The sequence below is a fragment of the Solanum pennellii genome, chromosome 11 (assembly GCF_001406875.1).
Source record: "Solanum pennellii chromosome 11, SPENNV200".
In the NCBI taxonomy this organism is placed as follows: Eukaryota; Viridiplantae; Streptophyta; class Magnoliopsida; order Solanales; family Solanaceae; genus Solanum; species Solanum pennellii.
In genome coordinates, this window is record NC_028647.1 from 58,896,204 (window position 1) to 58,914,158 (window position 17,955).

A 17,955-nucleotide genomic window follows, 5' to 3' on the forward strand; every position below is an offset into this window, starting at 1 on the left:
TTTTATCGTGGAAAATATGACACCACGATTTTACAACCTTTCAAGAACAATTGAAGATCACAACTCAATTATCAAGGAACTGACTCTAATACCTTTACTTTTCAAGGATTCATAATAATTGAAGATTCAGTCTGTAAGAAGTCAAATCCACTTCTTATTAAAATTCTCTCAAAACTCTCTCTCACATACTTGGAACAATAATTCCTAAGCACTAATTCTAAAACGAAATAATGCAGACTAAACTTTAGAAAGAAAAACCTAACATTAGTTCTTCTTTCTCCTCTTTTATGATCTCTCTACCTTTGCTGTAAATTCTCTCAATTTGTTATTGAGAAAGTCGATATTCTCTTCTTTGACGTTGTTCTTTTATAGAAGCAGATAAAACCTTAGCAAAATCCTACAAGGATTTGTTTGTCTTTCCTTTTCGCATCGACGTCATCTTCCATTTCTCCTTTCCTTATTCGATCCAGATTACTATTAAAATATGTTTTGCAATTTCTTCTCGCTTTTTTTATTTTATGTCTGGTAAATGTTTGTGAACCTCGTTGATGTTGTTATCATCAAAAGCTACTTTAGAGGTTGTCAAATCATTAATTTTTCCTTTTAGATGATGACAAATATACTTCTTTTTCTTGCACTTGTTTCAACATAACACAACACTTTTCTTCCCCCTTTTGACAAAAAGAAGGGAGAAGAAAAAAACAATAGAATATCATAACAAACTTAGAGCCACGAGGGATTTTCACGCCAAGTAGAACAACCAGATTAACAAACTAAGGATATTAGTCATCCAAATAGGATACAATGAAAACACCCATTGGCCTACTAGATGACTTTAACCTAACCTTGCTCAAGCCTCAAAGGACATAGGCTAAACAAGGGCTCGATCACAAATATCAATTTTAAATAAATTTTTAAAAAACTTAATACACTTCTATCTAAATAGCGGATCAACCTTTAGAGACAAATTTCATTTTGACATTTCTAAATAAAATTGATTAATTCCTATACAAAAAATTACATTCAAATTTGATAGAATACATTTTCTTTTCGGGACCCCTTCGTTAGGTTTTAATAACATTTTAATGTTATGTTTTGAAAAGTGAAAACTCAATGTTAAATTTTGTATTATAATGAATTTTACATAGTATATTTATATTTTTTTCCCTTTCTATAAATTGACATAGTTGGGCTTGACTATGGGCCTATACAATTTCTTGTTTCTTCAGCCCAAAACTCCACACCTCCTTCTCTCTCAAAAAGGAAACCGTTCTTCATATAAGGCGATACAAACTCAAAATCCCAAATTCATAATCTTCAATCGATTTATACAGTTCATATATTATATATATATATGTATATGTAGCTCTCGCAGCATCAACAACAGCTATACTTAGTTTTCTTCTTTATTTAACTATTTAATTAAATTAGATAAATATAGAACTAGGGTTAGGGTTTTGCTGTTTAATCCGCTTTCATGGCGGAAGACGAGGAATCTATGAATAAACCTATCATCGCTGACGAGCTAAAACTCGATAACGTTACCGGATTGGGCGCCACGTCACCATCACTGGTAGGTGAGGGCGATACGGCTTCGCCGGTGCCGGAGGTGGGCCCACCACCAGTCGAAGAATCGGAGGTTGCTCTAGACAGTTCACAACAGGCTGGCGTTGGTGATGCTGACGTGGGTGCATCGATGGGAGTGTCAGAGAGTTCTCAGCAGGGTAATGGTGATGCTGAGGAAGTTGAGGCGGTTAGGGTGACTGAAAATGAAGCGGTAACGGAGGAAAATGTTACGGCTTTGGAGAAAGATGAGGTGACTGAGGCGGCCTTGGTGAGAGGTGAGGGGACGGAGGAAAATGTAACGGCTTTGGAGAAAGATGAGGTGACAGAGGTGGCTTTAGAGAATGAGGTGGCAGAGGCATTGAAAGTCACAAAGGGAGAAGCAGAAATTTGTATGCCAGAGGGTACTGGCGATGAGGAAGTGGTCATGACTGCAAAGGAAAATGAGAATGATGAAATTTTGGCTGGAAATGATAATATTGAGGGGACGGAGAATGGCGAAACAGCGACAGAGGCAGATGTTTCAACTGTTGAAGGTAGTGTAGGTTTAGGAAAAAATGGTGAAATGGAGGAAGTTAAGTGCGAGGAAGTGGGAATTACTCCTGTTGTGTTAGATGATTCAGGAGGGATCACTCTAGAAAAAGAAGCTGAAGAAATGGAAACTGACCATAAAACTGCTAATGCAGAAGAAAATGATGATATGGTGTCACATGTAGATATTGCAGCTGTTGAAGCTGGAGTAAAATCGGAGAAAGATGTCGAAATGGATACAATTAAGCACGAAGAAGTGGAATATCCTCCTCTGGCTGAAGAGGACAAAGGGGCAGGTGCTGAGGACGAGGCTGCTAATGGGGAAAAAGTGGTAGTGACTCAAAATGAGGAAGATGATGAAATGGTGACACAGGTAGATATTTCAGCTGTTGAAGCTAGAATAGAGTCTGAGAAAGATGTCGAAATGGATACAGTGAAACATGAAGAAGAGGAATCCGTTCCTCTAGACGAGGAGGATGAAGGGACAAAACCTGAAGAAGAGGAATCTGTTCCTCTAGACAAGGAGGACGAAGGGACGAAACTTGAGGAAGAGGAATCCGTTCCTCTAGATGAGGAGGACGAAGGGACGAAACATGAGGAAGAGGAATCCGTTCCTCTAGATGAGGAGGACGAGGGGACGGGTGCTGAAGACGAGGCAGCTAATGCAACTCCTACTGAAATAGAGTCTGAAAGTGAAATGACTGAATCGGGAAAATCCTCTGGAGGAAAGAGGAAGAGGAAGAATACTAAGAGTACGGGGAAGTCCAGGTCTGGAGGAAGAGCATCAAGTAGGAAGACTATAGGAGAGGATGTTTGCTTCATTTGCTTTGATGGAGGGGATTTGGTGCTATGTGACCGTAGGTAAAGTTGTTTATTTTGGAACCATATTCATGTTATATTTTGCTCTGTTTGTGTTTTTTGGAATTTGCTCACGTGGTGGTACCTTTTTGGTGCTTTCTGTGGTATAGGGGTTGTACCAAAGCATATCATCCCTCGTGTATTGATAGGGATGAGGAATTTTTTCGTGCCAAGGGTCGATGGAATTGTGGTGAGTGCATTAATCTACCTCTTTGTTGACTCTTTCGGACTTTATTGAGTAACATGATTAATGTAGAACCAAGTTCTCTTTTATTATATTTTTTTTAATGATAGATATACACATTGATATGTCTTCCACACTTTGATTTCTAAGGCTTATCTAAAATAAGCAAAAAATACTCTATTTTGAACTTACAAATAAATTTCTGGGACAATATTTTTGTCGATAAATCAAACGTCATTCATTAATAAGATACCAAGATGGTTTAGCTACCTTGAAATAACATCCTATTCCGTTTATTTCAAATAATCCGGAGTTGCATGATGGAGTGGTTCTCAAGCTGGTTTCCTACCTTTTCTAATCTTCTGAACATTAGCCTGGAACTGCTTCTCAGAGTTTTTAGTGGGACCTAGCTTTTGAGGAAAAATAGTCTGATGCTATGGTTAATTAGGGTGAAAAGGAGTTGGGCAAGACAAGGTAAAGCAAAAGAGGAGGGGTGATGGTCATTTTTCCGTTCAATGTGGAAAGAGGAAAGCTGTGCAATCTACGTGCTAGTCTTGACAACTTCCAGATTCTGTTATAGGAAGGAGTAAAATTCAAATCTTTTCTAACCCATCAGAAATTAGATATAGTTGAAGGAGAAAATCTCCTGCAATTCCCTAGTTTGATGATAAATTTGATTTAATTGATGCATTTTGATAGTGCTTGCAATGCATGCATGCTTATTCAAATTATTTATGTTGTTCTGATACTATACAGTTTTGGGAGTTTAAAATTCTTGTCAGTAATAGCATGCAGTTTTCTTCTGATAAAAATATAGTATACAGTTTTGGTACATGAAATTCACTGATCACTTGACTTTAGTTGCTTTTGTGGGTTTAAACTGTACTACAAGGTTGTCTAGGCTATTTTTAACATTATATCCATTCTATATTTATTAGTACCCTAAAGTATTTCTTATTGTTTCTTTTGACGACTTATTTTTCTTTCTTTTCCTTCCGTTCTCTTATTTTCATTTCTTCATTAAATATTGTCTTGACTGCTTTATTCTTCGGAGATTGAGGATGAGTACAATTATGCACTAGTTGTAGGGTTGACCTCTTCATGAGAGTTCAACCTTTCACTCTCCTAATTCTGTTTCCTCTTTTGTTTTGTTTTGTCTGAAATTTATTGTTTTGTTTTCTTTTTGCTTTGACTTTGGGCCTGACCTATTGGCGGTTGGGCTTCTTGTGTTTGTCTATATTTTCTTAGTTAATAAAAAGGTCTTTTGCCAAGATTTGATTGAAAAAAAAAAACAATTGAGCACTAGTTCTTTTGTTCTGGTTTCTCACAGGAAAGCATGCATTTGTCAACTTCAAGTTAAATGTGGCTGAAGTGACTAGGCTTCATCTAAATTGAGACTATACTATATGCTTTATCTTTCCTCCCATATTTTTCCTGCTTTGACATCATGTAATTACATGACAACAATTCATCCTAGAAAAAAAGGAAAATACATGCCAATAATGTAGATAGAGCTTCTTGGCTGAGCTTCATGAAGATGTGAACCAAAGACTTACTCGTGCTTTTAACAAAACCACATCACATCTAAATGGAGGAGGAAGGACCACAATTTTTTATTTATTTATCCAAATACACAATACATCATTATTTTAATGATGTTCTACGTGCTTGCTTATCGAGAAAGGAAAAGAACATACACTTATTCCTAGCCACGTGAAAGATCCATGAAATGTGCAAAACTACAATGATAGGGTTACTCAAAGGTATCAATTTTCTTTAGATGCCAATGAACTTTGCCATTGTTTCCTCTAAAGTAGATATAGAAGCCACCCGATAAAGAGAGATTTGGGATATCATTGAACCATCAAAATCTCAGCTTGAGCCATGTCACATTTATAATAAGAGATATGGCAGTATAGCCTAAAACTCAAAATAACGATGACTTCAGTACTAAATGGAGAGTATATAGTCTCCATTTTGTTGGTACTTAATAGATTCTTGAATATGAATCATTCCGGCGTCAACCTATTAAGTGCATTCCTTTTTCCTTCCTTTTGCAACCACCTACTAGCTCTTATCACCTATTAGCTCGTAATAGGTTTGAATTATTCATTATTCACGTATTGTCCCAAGTCCTAAAATTGTTAAGATCTTAACTTGAAGGTTTTGTGAATGTGACAATACCACCATTCAACTACCCCCGCCATCAATTTTGTCCATAGCCTGACATCACTATCAATCACTTTTATCACCCGTCAAGGCTTGACTGCACAATCATCTCCGTGAACGACCACCACAAACCACCAAGCACCTCTGCCATCAACTACCTCCATTACCACAAACCATCTTCTCCCTAGCCTCCCCTGTATAATTACCACCACTATTAACCATCACCATCAACAATTTCCTCCACTACTAGTCACCATTAGTTACCTCTACTACAAACTTTCACCGCACGCCCACTACCACTAACCATAACCATCACCATCTGCTAAACTGCTCATCCATCATCTATTGTCATCAGCACACAACCACATCCAGCGATTGTGCACAACCACTACCGACCTCCTCGACCAGGCACCATGAACCATTATCATCAAATACCACCAATGCCCACACTGTTGGAGTGTGGTTCATCAAATAAACATTATACAACATCATGTAAATTAATATATTGAGGGTATAAATTATATTTATTAATTTCTACTATATAAAGATGAATTATAACCTTCTGATGTTGTGGAAAAAAACAACCTTGTTCAGATTTAGATACAATATCTTAGTAATCAGATGTGCGTTTGGATCCAAATATCTTAATAAAAATATAGGGGGCCTTAGCCATATATCCCATCAGTTTAAAACACAATGTTATTAGTGCTACATCTATGAGGTAGAGCCATGAAGACAATGAGCTGAACTATTAGTTGATTGAAAGACGGAGAAGGTTTACAGTACATATTAATGGATGTATTTCATAAAAGTGGCCACAAAAACTAATAAAGAAGTTTGTGAACGATTGAGAGGTGGTTTTGGTGTTAGACTAACAATAGAATGGAAGGAAATTAACAAAGACAAAGGTGGATTTGTCCTTTGACAAATGATTGTGCAGTACCAGTTGGGTCGTGTAGATGAATCATGAATGATATAGAGGAGGAATTGGGATACTGGTACATAGAATACATTAATCAAATCTATTTCCATTTTTACAGAAGGTGATTGTAATTATTTTAAGTTGGAATGGAGTTCTCTCGAAGTTCCACTTAACTAGTGTGGAACCAGTGTTGTCTCTATGTATAGTTTGTGTGCATTTTACCTCCTGTGGGCAGATTTCAATCAATGACTTACTTTGGGTTCTTGAGTAGAAAAATGATGACTTTTGGGGACATGTAATTTATATTGTTCACTTCTGCCATCTGATTCATAACTCCTCCCGTGTTTCCTTGAGTTGATGGGAATTTGTATTGGTTTATGCTTATAGTATTGCATGAAAAAATTTATTAACACACTATTAAATTGAGAATGTCTATTAAAAAAAGTTCTATCATTGAGAGCTCTAAAGTATCACCTTAAGTACTACTCCTTATTTGAATTCATGACATGAAAAAACAAACTGTCTGCTATACCATTTAACTTTTAAATATGTTTCTTCTTCTAGTTGCCTACTGCTTTTACATTGTAGCTCCTTTTGTACTTTTTCAGGTTGGCATCAATGCACTATTTGTCAGAAGAATGCTTGCTATTTGTGCTACACATGCACATTTTCATTATGCAAGGGGTGCATCAAAGATGATGTCATCCTATGTGTAAGAGGAAACAAGGGATTTTGCAAGAACTGCATGAGAATGGTCAAGCTAATAGAAGGCATTGGTAAAGAAGAGAATGATGTATGTCGTTCTATTATACTTGCTATCTTTTTGAGTTGTTGATTGGATTAAGCTATTCTCAACCAACGTTGTCACACATCCTATGCATATGCATAACTTTTTAACTATGATTAGCATTCAGTTAAAATATAAGTTGCTGCTAGTTAATTGGAAACATGCATAAAGAAAAATTCCAAGAAAATTAAAGAGCACATCCATAGCTGATTGGCTAAAAAGTAAGGAAGTTGGGCAGGGGAGTTACCCTATCATATCCATTATCCAATCCACTTAAGAGCATGGTGATTTTGGTTATAAACTTCTATGCTACATCAGGCAGTTACGACTTATGAGAGACCTAGTTAAATACTCTAGGTGGGTTACGTTTATTGGTGAGGTAGTAGGCATATAGTGATATGCATATTGAGATCAACTTTGGGTTGTTATATTAAATTTATATCTAAATATTATCTGATGTAGTATAAATAGAATGTTCTCTTTTATACGGTTGCTAGCAACATGAACTATTCTGTGTTTTTAGTATCTGTTTTTTTTTCTGGTGGTAATTGATTGATGTTCCTAACTTCTTCCTCCTTAAACTGGGTAGTCTTTTTAATGTAAACCTTTAGCACAGTTCTGATCTTCTTGCTCTTTGCTGGCCCAGGGTCCGATAGATTTTGATGACAAGAGTAGCTTTGAATATCTGTTCAAGGACTACTTAATGGATTTAAAAGCGAAGCTATCTTTATCTTCAGATGAAATTGCTGATGCCAAAAGTCCTCGGAAAGGAGCTGATGTGTCAGCTTCCAAACAAGAACTGTCTCAGGCACAACGTGACAATAATGATGATGGAGGTTCTGGTTCAGATGCATCCATTGACACATTGGAAGCAAGTAAAACCAAAAGAAGAAAGCTAAGAAAACGTTCGAAATCTATCAGAAAGGAAGAGGATGCCACAACTACGGCTGTTACTATTAGCGAAGGCTTCTCCACTGCTGGCACCACTGAGTGGGCATCAAAAGAGCTGCTTGAATTTGTTAAGCATATGAAAAGTGGTGACACTTCTGTTCTTTCTCAATTTGACGTGCAAGCTCTGTTGCTCGAATATATCAAAACTAACAAACTGCGTGACCCTCGTCGTAAAAGTCAAATTATATGTGATACAAGACTTGAAAGGCTATTTGGAAAAGCACGTGTTGGGCACTTCGAGATGTTAAAGCTACTTGAGTCTCATTTTCTTATGAAAGAGGATTCTCAGATTGATGATGTTCAAGGTAGTGTAGTTGATACAGAATTTAATCAGTTTGAAGCTGATGCAAATGCTGACACTCCTACAAAGGGAGTCAAAGACAGGAAACGTAAACGCAAGAAAGGTGAAAATAGGGGACCTCAATCAAATCTCGATGAGTATGCAGCTATTGATGTGCATAACATCAGCTTAATTTACCTACGACGAAAATTGGTGGAGGACCTTCTTGAAGAGAATGAAAAATTCCATGAAAAAGTTGTTGGAACCTTTTTGAGAATACGAATTTCTGGTAACGTTCAGAAGCAAGACCTTTATAGGCTGGTGCAAGTTGTAGGTAATTTCATGTAGTATTCAGGACATTGTTTCTTTGTACCTTCTTATTATTTTCTTGCTTTTATGATATTATTATGTACTCGCATTTTATGTGAAGCTCCTCAATTTTTTTTCTGAACAATGTGGTGCTGACTGCAGGTACAAGCAAAGCCGCTGAACCATACAAACTTGGCAAGAGGACAACTGATATTCAGCTGGAGATCTTAAATCTGAACAAGACAGAGGTTTTATCAATTGATACAATCTCAAATCAAGATTTCACGGAGGTGATTGAATACGTGTTTCCTGTGCAAAATCATTAAATACAATTTGAAATACTTAGTTTGACATTCTGAAATTGGTGCATGATAAGAAACGCTGTCGGGAAGAGAAAAAAGAACTCCAAGATTCTAATTGAATTCCTGATGAATAATAATAATCAAAAGAGAAGAGAGAAATTTCTCCACAAAATTTATTTATTTCTTGTTTTCATTTTGATTACAAGTAGACTAATGAGAATAAACAATCTTTTGGTAAATTTTAGGCTTAATTCGAAAGCAAATTTCTGATACATGATTCGCTTTGCAATTTGCCACATCTAAATTATGTGAGGTGTTTTTACCCCCTAGACTACTATTTCTAGTGTCTATTTTCACTGAACGTGCCAAGTTACAGGAAGATTGGTTTCAGTTCTTTGTTGGCGCATGAGTGTGGGAAATAGTGTAACTGTGTGGTTATTTGTTCACCATCTAATTGCCAAACAATCATATACCATGGCTAGATGATTCAACTGCATATTTTTTTGTTTCTTTTTCCCCTCTTTGTTTCTTCATTTTTTTGTTTAGAAAAATCAATCTAGCCCCAAAAATGGAGTTGCAACCAAACTTGTTACAATCTAGTCAAAAAATGGAGTTCCGTATATGCACAAGTATAAACAGAAAAAATGAATTTAGTTAAAACAAATGCAGACTACAAAAAATATAGTGGTGGTTAGACCAACTATGTTGGATGGGCACAGTGGCGGCCGGTCAAGAACTGGCACATCCAGAAAATGAGATATAGGATCAGGAACAAACCTATCTGGGATAATGTGGGAGCAGCCTCTATGGTGGTTAAGATGAGAAGGTTCGAGCATGTGAAGAGAAAGATGTAGCGATGCCCCAATGAGGAGGTGTGAGAGGTTAATTATAGTGGATATTAGGAGAGGTAGAGGTAGACCGAAAAAGTTGAGGGGAGGTGATTGGACATGACATGATACACTTGCAACTTAATGGAAGACATGTTCCTAGATAGGAAGATATGGAGGTCGAGGATTATGGTAGAAACTAGAAAGTTAGTAGGTAGTTGAATATTGTCTAGTTCCCTTATCAATTTTTTTGTAAAAAATCAGTAGTGTTATTATTACTCTCCTACTATCTTATTTTTCGATCTTAGTATTACTTGTGGTTTCTTTTGCTTCAATTATTCTATTATTTCTTGTTGCTACAGTTCTCTTCTTGATTGTTTTTAGCATGATCTCGTTGCTCATATTTTTGCTTTACAGACTTGATTTTTGGTATGTTTCCTTGAGTCAAGGGTCTATCGGAACAAACTCTCTACCTTCATTAAGGTAAGGGTAAGAGTGCGTACACACCACCCTCCCCAAATCCCACTGTGGGATTAAACTAGCATGTCTAAGTAGTAAAATAATAGATTCTTTTGAAAAATAAAAAGGATTACCAAAAGCGCGTGAGTTTTAACAGAAAATTTTAATTTGAAGTCAAATGGAATGCTTACAATTTAGGAACTGATAGCTTCCATTCTTTTTTTAGTTCTGGCTGGGAAAGGTGGTCTACGTGAGATAAAAATAATAATAAAATGTATTCAAATTTTAAAAAATCCCACATGATTGGCGCGTGAAAAAGCACCATCAGATTTTCATCCAAGGTAGAATAGACATTGAAAGTTGTAATAGGGTAATAGAAACCCTAAATAGTCAAAATGTTTAAGCTACAGACAAGCAAAGTCTAGAAGAATTGAGTTTGACTGCTGTTTGCATTGTTGGTTGGCAATTGAAGAGGGGGTTATTGGAGTACTAGGGGTTGGAGTGGTAACCCCCAACTAAGTTTAGCTCTGTCATATCTCCTTTCTCCGCATGCTTTACAGCGCTGTGCTTAGTATCAACCACCTTGCCTTTTTTTTCTTCCATATCATCTAAACACAGAAAAGACCTTTGTTTGGTGGGGCTGGGGGGCATCACTCCCCATTACTTAGTAGCAGAACTCTGGAGTCCAGATGTTGCATGAAGGGAACCTTCAAGACGGCGGAAGGGGTTATATTGTGTGTGTGTGGGGGGGGGGGGATCACTCTCCATCCCTCAGTAGAACCTTTTTCATAAAGGAAAACTCGAGACGAGAGAAAGGGTTATATTACAGCCAGAAAGGAAAACATGGAAAGAAGAGAGGAAGTGGTTATATGTCAACCAGCAAGTTTGCCCGCTGCATTGGTGTTTGGGTTACTTTTCTAGTCTCGATTAAAGATCATTTCCCTAGACACCCAAAAGAACTATTTGTATTTTTGCCTAACTGGTGTCTTGCTTCAACCATGTTTACTCATTTGTGATACTTTTATGATCATCTGTCCTCTTGGAAAAGAAGCAATGTTCTGGAAGCTGGAGTTGATATTGTCTTCTGTTCATTCATATTCACACCTTTTTGGTGCAGCATTTAATGCACTACCTATATGTAAGGGTGAGGTTCACCAGCACCTGTAATTTTGGAAGAAGTTCAATATTTGCATGTAAATATGTTGAAATAATAGTCATATAGTAACTGTGTCCCTTGTATGAATAAACAATGAGCTGGTGCACTGGTTAGTGGTTGCCCAAGCCCAAAAGTCTCTCCATAGGAGAAACCCAGGTTCCAAACCTGGTATTAGTCTATTTACTTTTGTTATCAGGCTTTCCCACCCTCTCAAACATTTGTTATTATATATTATTCTTTTACTTATTTTTTAATTTTGATTCCTTTAGGTAGATTTTTACACTACCTTCATTTTTGTTCTGATGCTTTTGTTTTTCTTTTCTTTTGTTCTTTTATACTACCAACTCTCTTTCAACCTTAGATTAAAATAAGTGTTGAGTTTAATTAATAAATTTGCTGCTTATTTGATTATGAGAAGTTGTGATGGTTTCCTAAGCTGCCTTTGATTATTTGTTATTAATTTCAGTATTTTCAGTTTTTGAATATAATAAATAAAGAAGAAATCAGTCTCATCAAATATGAAAAGAAAATTATAGAAGTGAACTATATTCCATAAAACCGAAATAAGAGTGAATAAACATAATAAGTTGAACTGATTTTGGTCCATTGATCTAACGAATTTGTATATAAAAATTGATTACACTGAATCTGTTCAAGCTCTTCACATGTATCTTCTTTTGATGTTTCAGGAAGAATGCAAGCGTCTGCGCCAGAGTATAAGATGTGGACTCATTAATAGACCAACAGTGGTATGATGCAGCTTGATGATGAATTACTTCACGTTTGCACTTAATTTTCATCTGCTTATTAAATTGGTTTATTCACAGGGTGACATTCTTGACAAGGCCATGGAAATACATGCAGCAAGAGTTAATGAGGTTAGTGAAATGGAAACACTTCTTTGGACTACTTCTATCGATATGCATATGTTTTTCATTTAAAGATGTGCCAGTGATTAATAAGGATATTGGCAGATTATTTCCTCTTTTACTTTCTTTGAACTGGAATCAAGGGAAGGGAGTCTTTCTCTTATCTGTGTGGCTATCTCTTATGTCCCTGAATACATGTGCAATCTTCATGAGTTACCTTGTTGAAATCCTATTTATAAGCGCCCCTTTTGGACCAGCTAACTGTTTATTTGACCTCCAATGCCTGGTCCTTGACATGCATTTTATCTACTCAAATCGCTACTAGGGTAAGATTCTCTGCTTTTTTTATACCTCTTGTATAGTGGGATTTACTCCTAACATCAATAAAATCTTTTACCTATTAAAGACTAGAAGTTTTGGTAGTCAGCACTTTGCATATTAAGCGTCGGAGATGCTACTGTTGAGCTAGGAGTTAGGACATTGATTAAAGAAAATAGAGAAGGGCATATCGTAAGCAATATTGTAAATGGATGAGGGGAATTTGTTTCTTGTAATTGACCCTTTCATTCTAACGATTGGATAAGCTCGTCGAGAAATATACATAAACCTTTGTAAATGGATGGGGAGATTTGTGTCGTGTAATTGTTTCATTCTAAGGATTGGATAAGCTCGTCGAGAAATATGCCATAAACCTTTTGGAGTTCAGTTACCTAGTCTCAAACTGTTTAGCTAGCGATGATGGTTAGATGACATTCAGAAAATCAAAGGAAGCTGCATTGGAACTTTATGCTTTTGGTGTAAAGAACATCATATAGAAAATGCTGAACAGTTAGTATAATCTCTTATTTTAGCTTGTTACTACCCTTTTGTGGAGGTCTCCAGCATACCTTAATGCTGAGGAATACAACATTACCTATTTCAAAAAAATAAATAATGGTTAGACGACAAACTATCTTATTCATTAACTTTCTAAAAGTTGACTATGATTTACTGGCTGGTCGATTTTGTCCTCTTAGTACACTGCTGGTAGTTGATCATATCTCGTGAAAAGATAGCTACTGCTTTCTGAGGGCCTTTAGCATAAAAATTTCTATTCCTGTTGGTGTGGACAAGATTTGTTAGGGTATGATCTGTAATGGTTGTGTTCTTTGATTGCACTTCTAATGGATTCCTTCTGCTTGTGGTCAACCTCTACTGGGTTTCCAACTTGTTCTAATATATCTTGCCTGATTCTTTTTGCTGATGTTCAGTGGCTGGAATCAGAGATATCCCGTCTCAGTCATCTTCGTGATCGAGCTAGTGAGAAAGGGCGCAAGAAGGAATATCCTTTGTTCGCCAAAATTTTATCATTTCTATTCCCTTCCCCTTCCCTGTTGCCGTGATCAAACTGCAGTGTAATTTTTGCTTGAATAAGTCTTCATTGGTGTCCATTTTCCTTCTCTGGAGGCAGGACTGTTGGGTCGATAAATTGTGTGCGATGCTAGGGTCTAATAACATTTTTTCTTGATATCAGAGGATGGCTTAAAGTGTGGTGATGAAAATTATGAACACTTCTATTTGCATATGTACTTCAGGTTATGGATGGGTTTGCGTTATGATTCGGTCGCCATATTATTAGTGTTTTGTGCTCATGCAGTAATTCATGACTTCATATGTACCCATTTTTATTTAGAGCTTCTTTAATTATTGAGTAATTCATGACTTCATATGTTCCCATTTTTATTTAGATCTCCTTTAATTACTGTTATATATATTGTTTAACGTAGATGGGTATATTGGTGCTATTGAAGAGAACTTATCCTCACTTCGGCATTGCTTGAATTTTGGACCTGGAATACTGTGTTGCCTAACATATATGATACCTTTAGAAGCAGTTCTTTCATCCCTTCTTCTATTGGTCTTTGCTTCATGTTGCTTGGGCTGATTCAGTTGCTCTAAATATACTCCTTAACTAATGATTACACTTAGAGAATGTGTAGAGAAACTACAGCTCTTGAAGACTCCCGATGAGCGTCACCGTAGACTTGAGGAAATTCCAGAAATACATGCAGATCCAAAAATGGACCCAAGCTATGAGTCAGAGGATGAGGACAGTGAAAGTAATGATAGACGAGGTTCTATTAGTTTCCTTTCTTCTTCATATGCTATGATTAATATGCTTTGCAGTGTATAATTTGAAAGTTGCTACTTCTCATGCAGATGCTTTTATGAGGTCTAGGGATTCGAGCCTTAACCGGAGAGGACGTGGGCCAGTTTCTCCAAGAAGCAACTTCTCTGCAAAAGATTCTTGGGGGGCTGCAGGAAAATTTTCTTCGAAGAACTATGAACTAAGCAGGAGTTCCTCTAGTAAAAACGTTTTGAGCAGAAGTGAGGATGGTGTGCATTCTGGAGGGGGACTGAATGAAGACACATGGATTGAAGGAAGAGATAAGGAGACAGAATCTATGAATATAGATAAACCAACTTCTGCTGCTATTTCTGAGCCAATGGGACGGAATAGCCAATTTTTGTCGAGAATGGAGTCATTTTCTGGTGCATCATCGGTATCTTCTCCAGCTGCACTCCAGGGTAAGGTTGCAGAAAGTTCCATCAAGATCAATGAAGCCGAAAAAGTGTGGCATTACAAGGACCCTTCTGGTAAAATACAGGGACCATTTTCTCTTGTCCAGTTGCGTAAATGGAGCAATACAGGATACTTCCCTGCTGATTTGAAAATATGGAGATCTTCAGATAAACAAGAGGAGTCTATTCTTTTGACTGATGCACTGGCAGGGAGGTTTGAGAAAATGCCATCAGCAGTTGACAATATACTTTCAGCAACTGTTCTGAAAATTCAAAATGGAGAGAGACCTCGAGTCGACCAGAATGTTGGATCTCAGAGTACTCGTCGTTTGGTTCCTTCTGGTGGTGGAATGACTTCTGGTGATGTTTCTGCGCTTTCTACTGAGAGGTGGAGTAATGATGATTCTTCGAATCTCCCGTCTCCTACTCCAAAGCAGAATACTGCCAGTTGGGTTGTAGGAGATGGGCCATCTGTTCCAGGTGCAAATTTGTATTCTAGTGGCAACAGGATTCTCCAATCTCCACCCGATGATGGGGTTAATGCATCCGCTTCTGTTCAAAATTTTGGCGGGCCTTCAATTAGGGGATCGGAAAATAATTATGTGAATTCTGGTAGTGATTTTGGTCTAGTGCCTACTTCTGAACAGTTCATTGCTGCACAATCTGGATATTCTTTGCAAAATGCTCAATCATTTGCAGCTAGTGAGCAACAGACCGCACTGATTAATAGCCAACTTGGTGCACAACATGCAGCTCTCCAGTCAGTATCTCTTAATATGCAGAACCCTAGTGTGGATGCCCATACATGGGTTGCTACAGCACCTTCTAAGGGAGAGCCGAACATTTCTGCTCTGGCACTAGGGCAGTCCCAGGGATATGGTAATTGGGGTACTACATCCTCATCTGTACAGAATCTTGCTGGAAATTTTTCAAATGCAGGTGCCTCAGTTTTGCCTCAGCCTGATTATTGGAGCACACCAGCTCAAGGCAGCCAACAGATCATACAGCCTACAACTGTGCCTAGTGTTCCATGGGGTGCTGGTTTGCAAGAGAATGCGAGTTCTGCTTCAGCATTAAGACCTGAGAGTAACACTGGCTGGGGTATGATGCCTGGAAATCCAAATGTGGGCTGGGGTGGACCCGTACCAGCAGTCATGAATGTAAATTGGGGAGCAGTTCAGGCAATGCCTCCGGGGGCTGTAAATCCTGGTTGGGCTCCGCCTGGGCCACTTCCTGGGAATCTGAATCCTGGATGGGTTGCACAATCTGGGAATGCTGGTGTTCAGGGCTTGACACCTGGGAATGCCAATCCAGGTTGGGTTGCTCCAACAGGGAGCATGGGATCAACTATTCAAGGGCCTACATCTGGTAATGGGTGGGGTATGGGAAGTGGAAATCCTGGAGCACTTGTCCAAAGACCGCCACCTCAAGGAGATTCAAATCAAGGTAGGGGTGGAGCTAATGGGAATCGGGGCACAAGAAATAATGATCAGCATCAAGATGGGAGATTCTCTGGTCAGAGGGACAAGGGTAGGAACTGGGATAGGCAATCGTCTTTTGGGAGTAGAGGGCCGTCTAGAGGTGGCTTCAAAAAGAATAATGTGCCCTGCCCATATAATACAAACAATCGATGCATAAAGGGTGATAAATGCAATTATCTTCATGGCTAATCAGGAGGAAACAGAGTAGTAGTAGGAGAGTAAAGTGATTTTGTACAGTGATTTCGTCTCAGTTGTCTTTTAGTATATAGGTCATTTTGGTGTTCTATAATTGTAAACTTGTGCAGATTAGTTGCTCCCCGCCCTCTTCTGATCTGATGCAGTTTTTGCAGTAGCTAGGTTCATCCTGCCTATGTTATCAGCTTCTAATAAAGCAGACAGCGGGCATTATGGCCAAATATTCGCCTAGTTTCATATTTATGGATTTTGCTGTTCTAGACTTGGAATCATGGCATTTATGAAATGTGTCACAGAGAGTGAGTTCTGGGACAAGGGCTTGTTTTTGTGTGTTGCTTTTTTGTTCAAAAGGTAGTTGGTAATTTACTGTTATACCCTTTTCATGTTTTTATAATCTTGAAAATTTCCTTGGGTCCCCCATAGTTGATACTTCAAAGCCTCGTATTTCTTCTCTTTGTATGTGACTTGCAGTGATTTTATCTCTCAAAGCACTAGTATCTTCTTAGTTCTGACCGAAGCAATAAAACTAAATTTTATTTGCATCTGAAAAATAAGGGAAAATATTCCTTTTAACTTTAGTTTAATAGTTGAATATACCTCTAATGTTAAAACAAAGTTATTTACGTCTTGTCCGTTATCAATTTCACCATTTTTATCCCTTTAATTGACGAAATCACTTAAAATTGATCCAATTTCGTAAAATTTACTCATTTCTCATTTTAAACCGTGCCCGACCCACCTAAGAACCTAACCCAAAATCATTTAACCCACATCTTTACATTACTTTTCCTAAAATTTGTCAAGTTCAAGAACCCAATTTTGTCTTTGCATTCAGTTTTGATGTGGGAATTTTGTAGTGTTTTTTCTTGTGACTAGTCTCTGGGAACGTGCATCTCATGTTTATCCCAAAATACTTAAAATAATTTTTCTATGACAAATGATAAAATTTAAATGACATATATATATTACTATAGACTTCTTATGTGCTACAAAAAAAAAATCAAATACAATAGAAAACAAAAATAACAAGCCCATAAGTTGAGATTAGAACTTGTAAATTCGATAGTACTTTTCTGACATATATATAGTACTCTAATTTAAAGATAAATACATATTGTAATGAAAAATTATTTATCTTGTGAAACTAACGATTATGCATGAACAATAAAAACTAAATTGATGCATATATTGGATCGCATCATGACCAATACAAATGTGGTTAAAAGTCATAGAACCTTGTATTGATTCAAATATATGGAAATTAAGGAAGTAAGCAAAAAAAGGAAAAAGAAGGTGGGCTGGGTGTAAGGGATGAGGTTGATAAGTACATGAAGCTGAAGATGGTGGAGAAAAAGACTCAAGAAACTGTGAATATTTTAACCAAATGAAATAGTAAAAAGACTTATTTATAATGTGATTTTAAGAGTAGTAGAAAAGACAATTTGTTATGAGATGTTAGGAGAAATAAAAGAAATTCACATTATTATAAGATGTTTGGAGTAGTTGAAAAGACCTAAATTATTATGAGATGGTCTCTTTTTTCATTTTTT

At 37.2% G+C, this 17,955-nt stretch overlaps 1 protein-coding gene across 2 annotated transcripts; it reads left to right on the plus strand.

Annotated features, from left to right (window-relative positions):
* The first annotated feature begins 1,250 nt into the window (after positions 1-1,250).
* On the plus strand, positions 1,251-16,740 carry LOC107004495 (zinc finger CCCH domain-containing protein 19). 2 transcript variants are annotated; one of them, XM_015202698.2, is made up of 10 exons: positions 1,251-2,955; positions 3,063-3,142; positions 6,836-7,020; positions 7,661-8,579; positions 8,717-8,844; positions 11,988-12,047; positions 12,126-12,176; positions 13,418-13,488; positions 14,130-14,281; positions 14,367-16,740. In XM_015202698.2, exons 1-10 carry the CDS (start codon positions 1,478-1,480, stop codon positions 16,397-16,399), a joined length of 5,157 nt encoding a protein of 1,718 aa, XP_015058184.1. In that variant the 5' UTR covers positions 1,251-1,477; the 3' UTR covers positions 16,400-16,740. The 2 variants fall into 2 exon arrangements, with proteins under 2 accessions (XP_015058184.1, XP_015058185.1); XM_015202699.2 differs by having other exon boundaries at positions 14,130-14,266.
* The last annotated feature ends 1,215 nt before the right edge of the window (positions 16,741-17,955 follow it).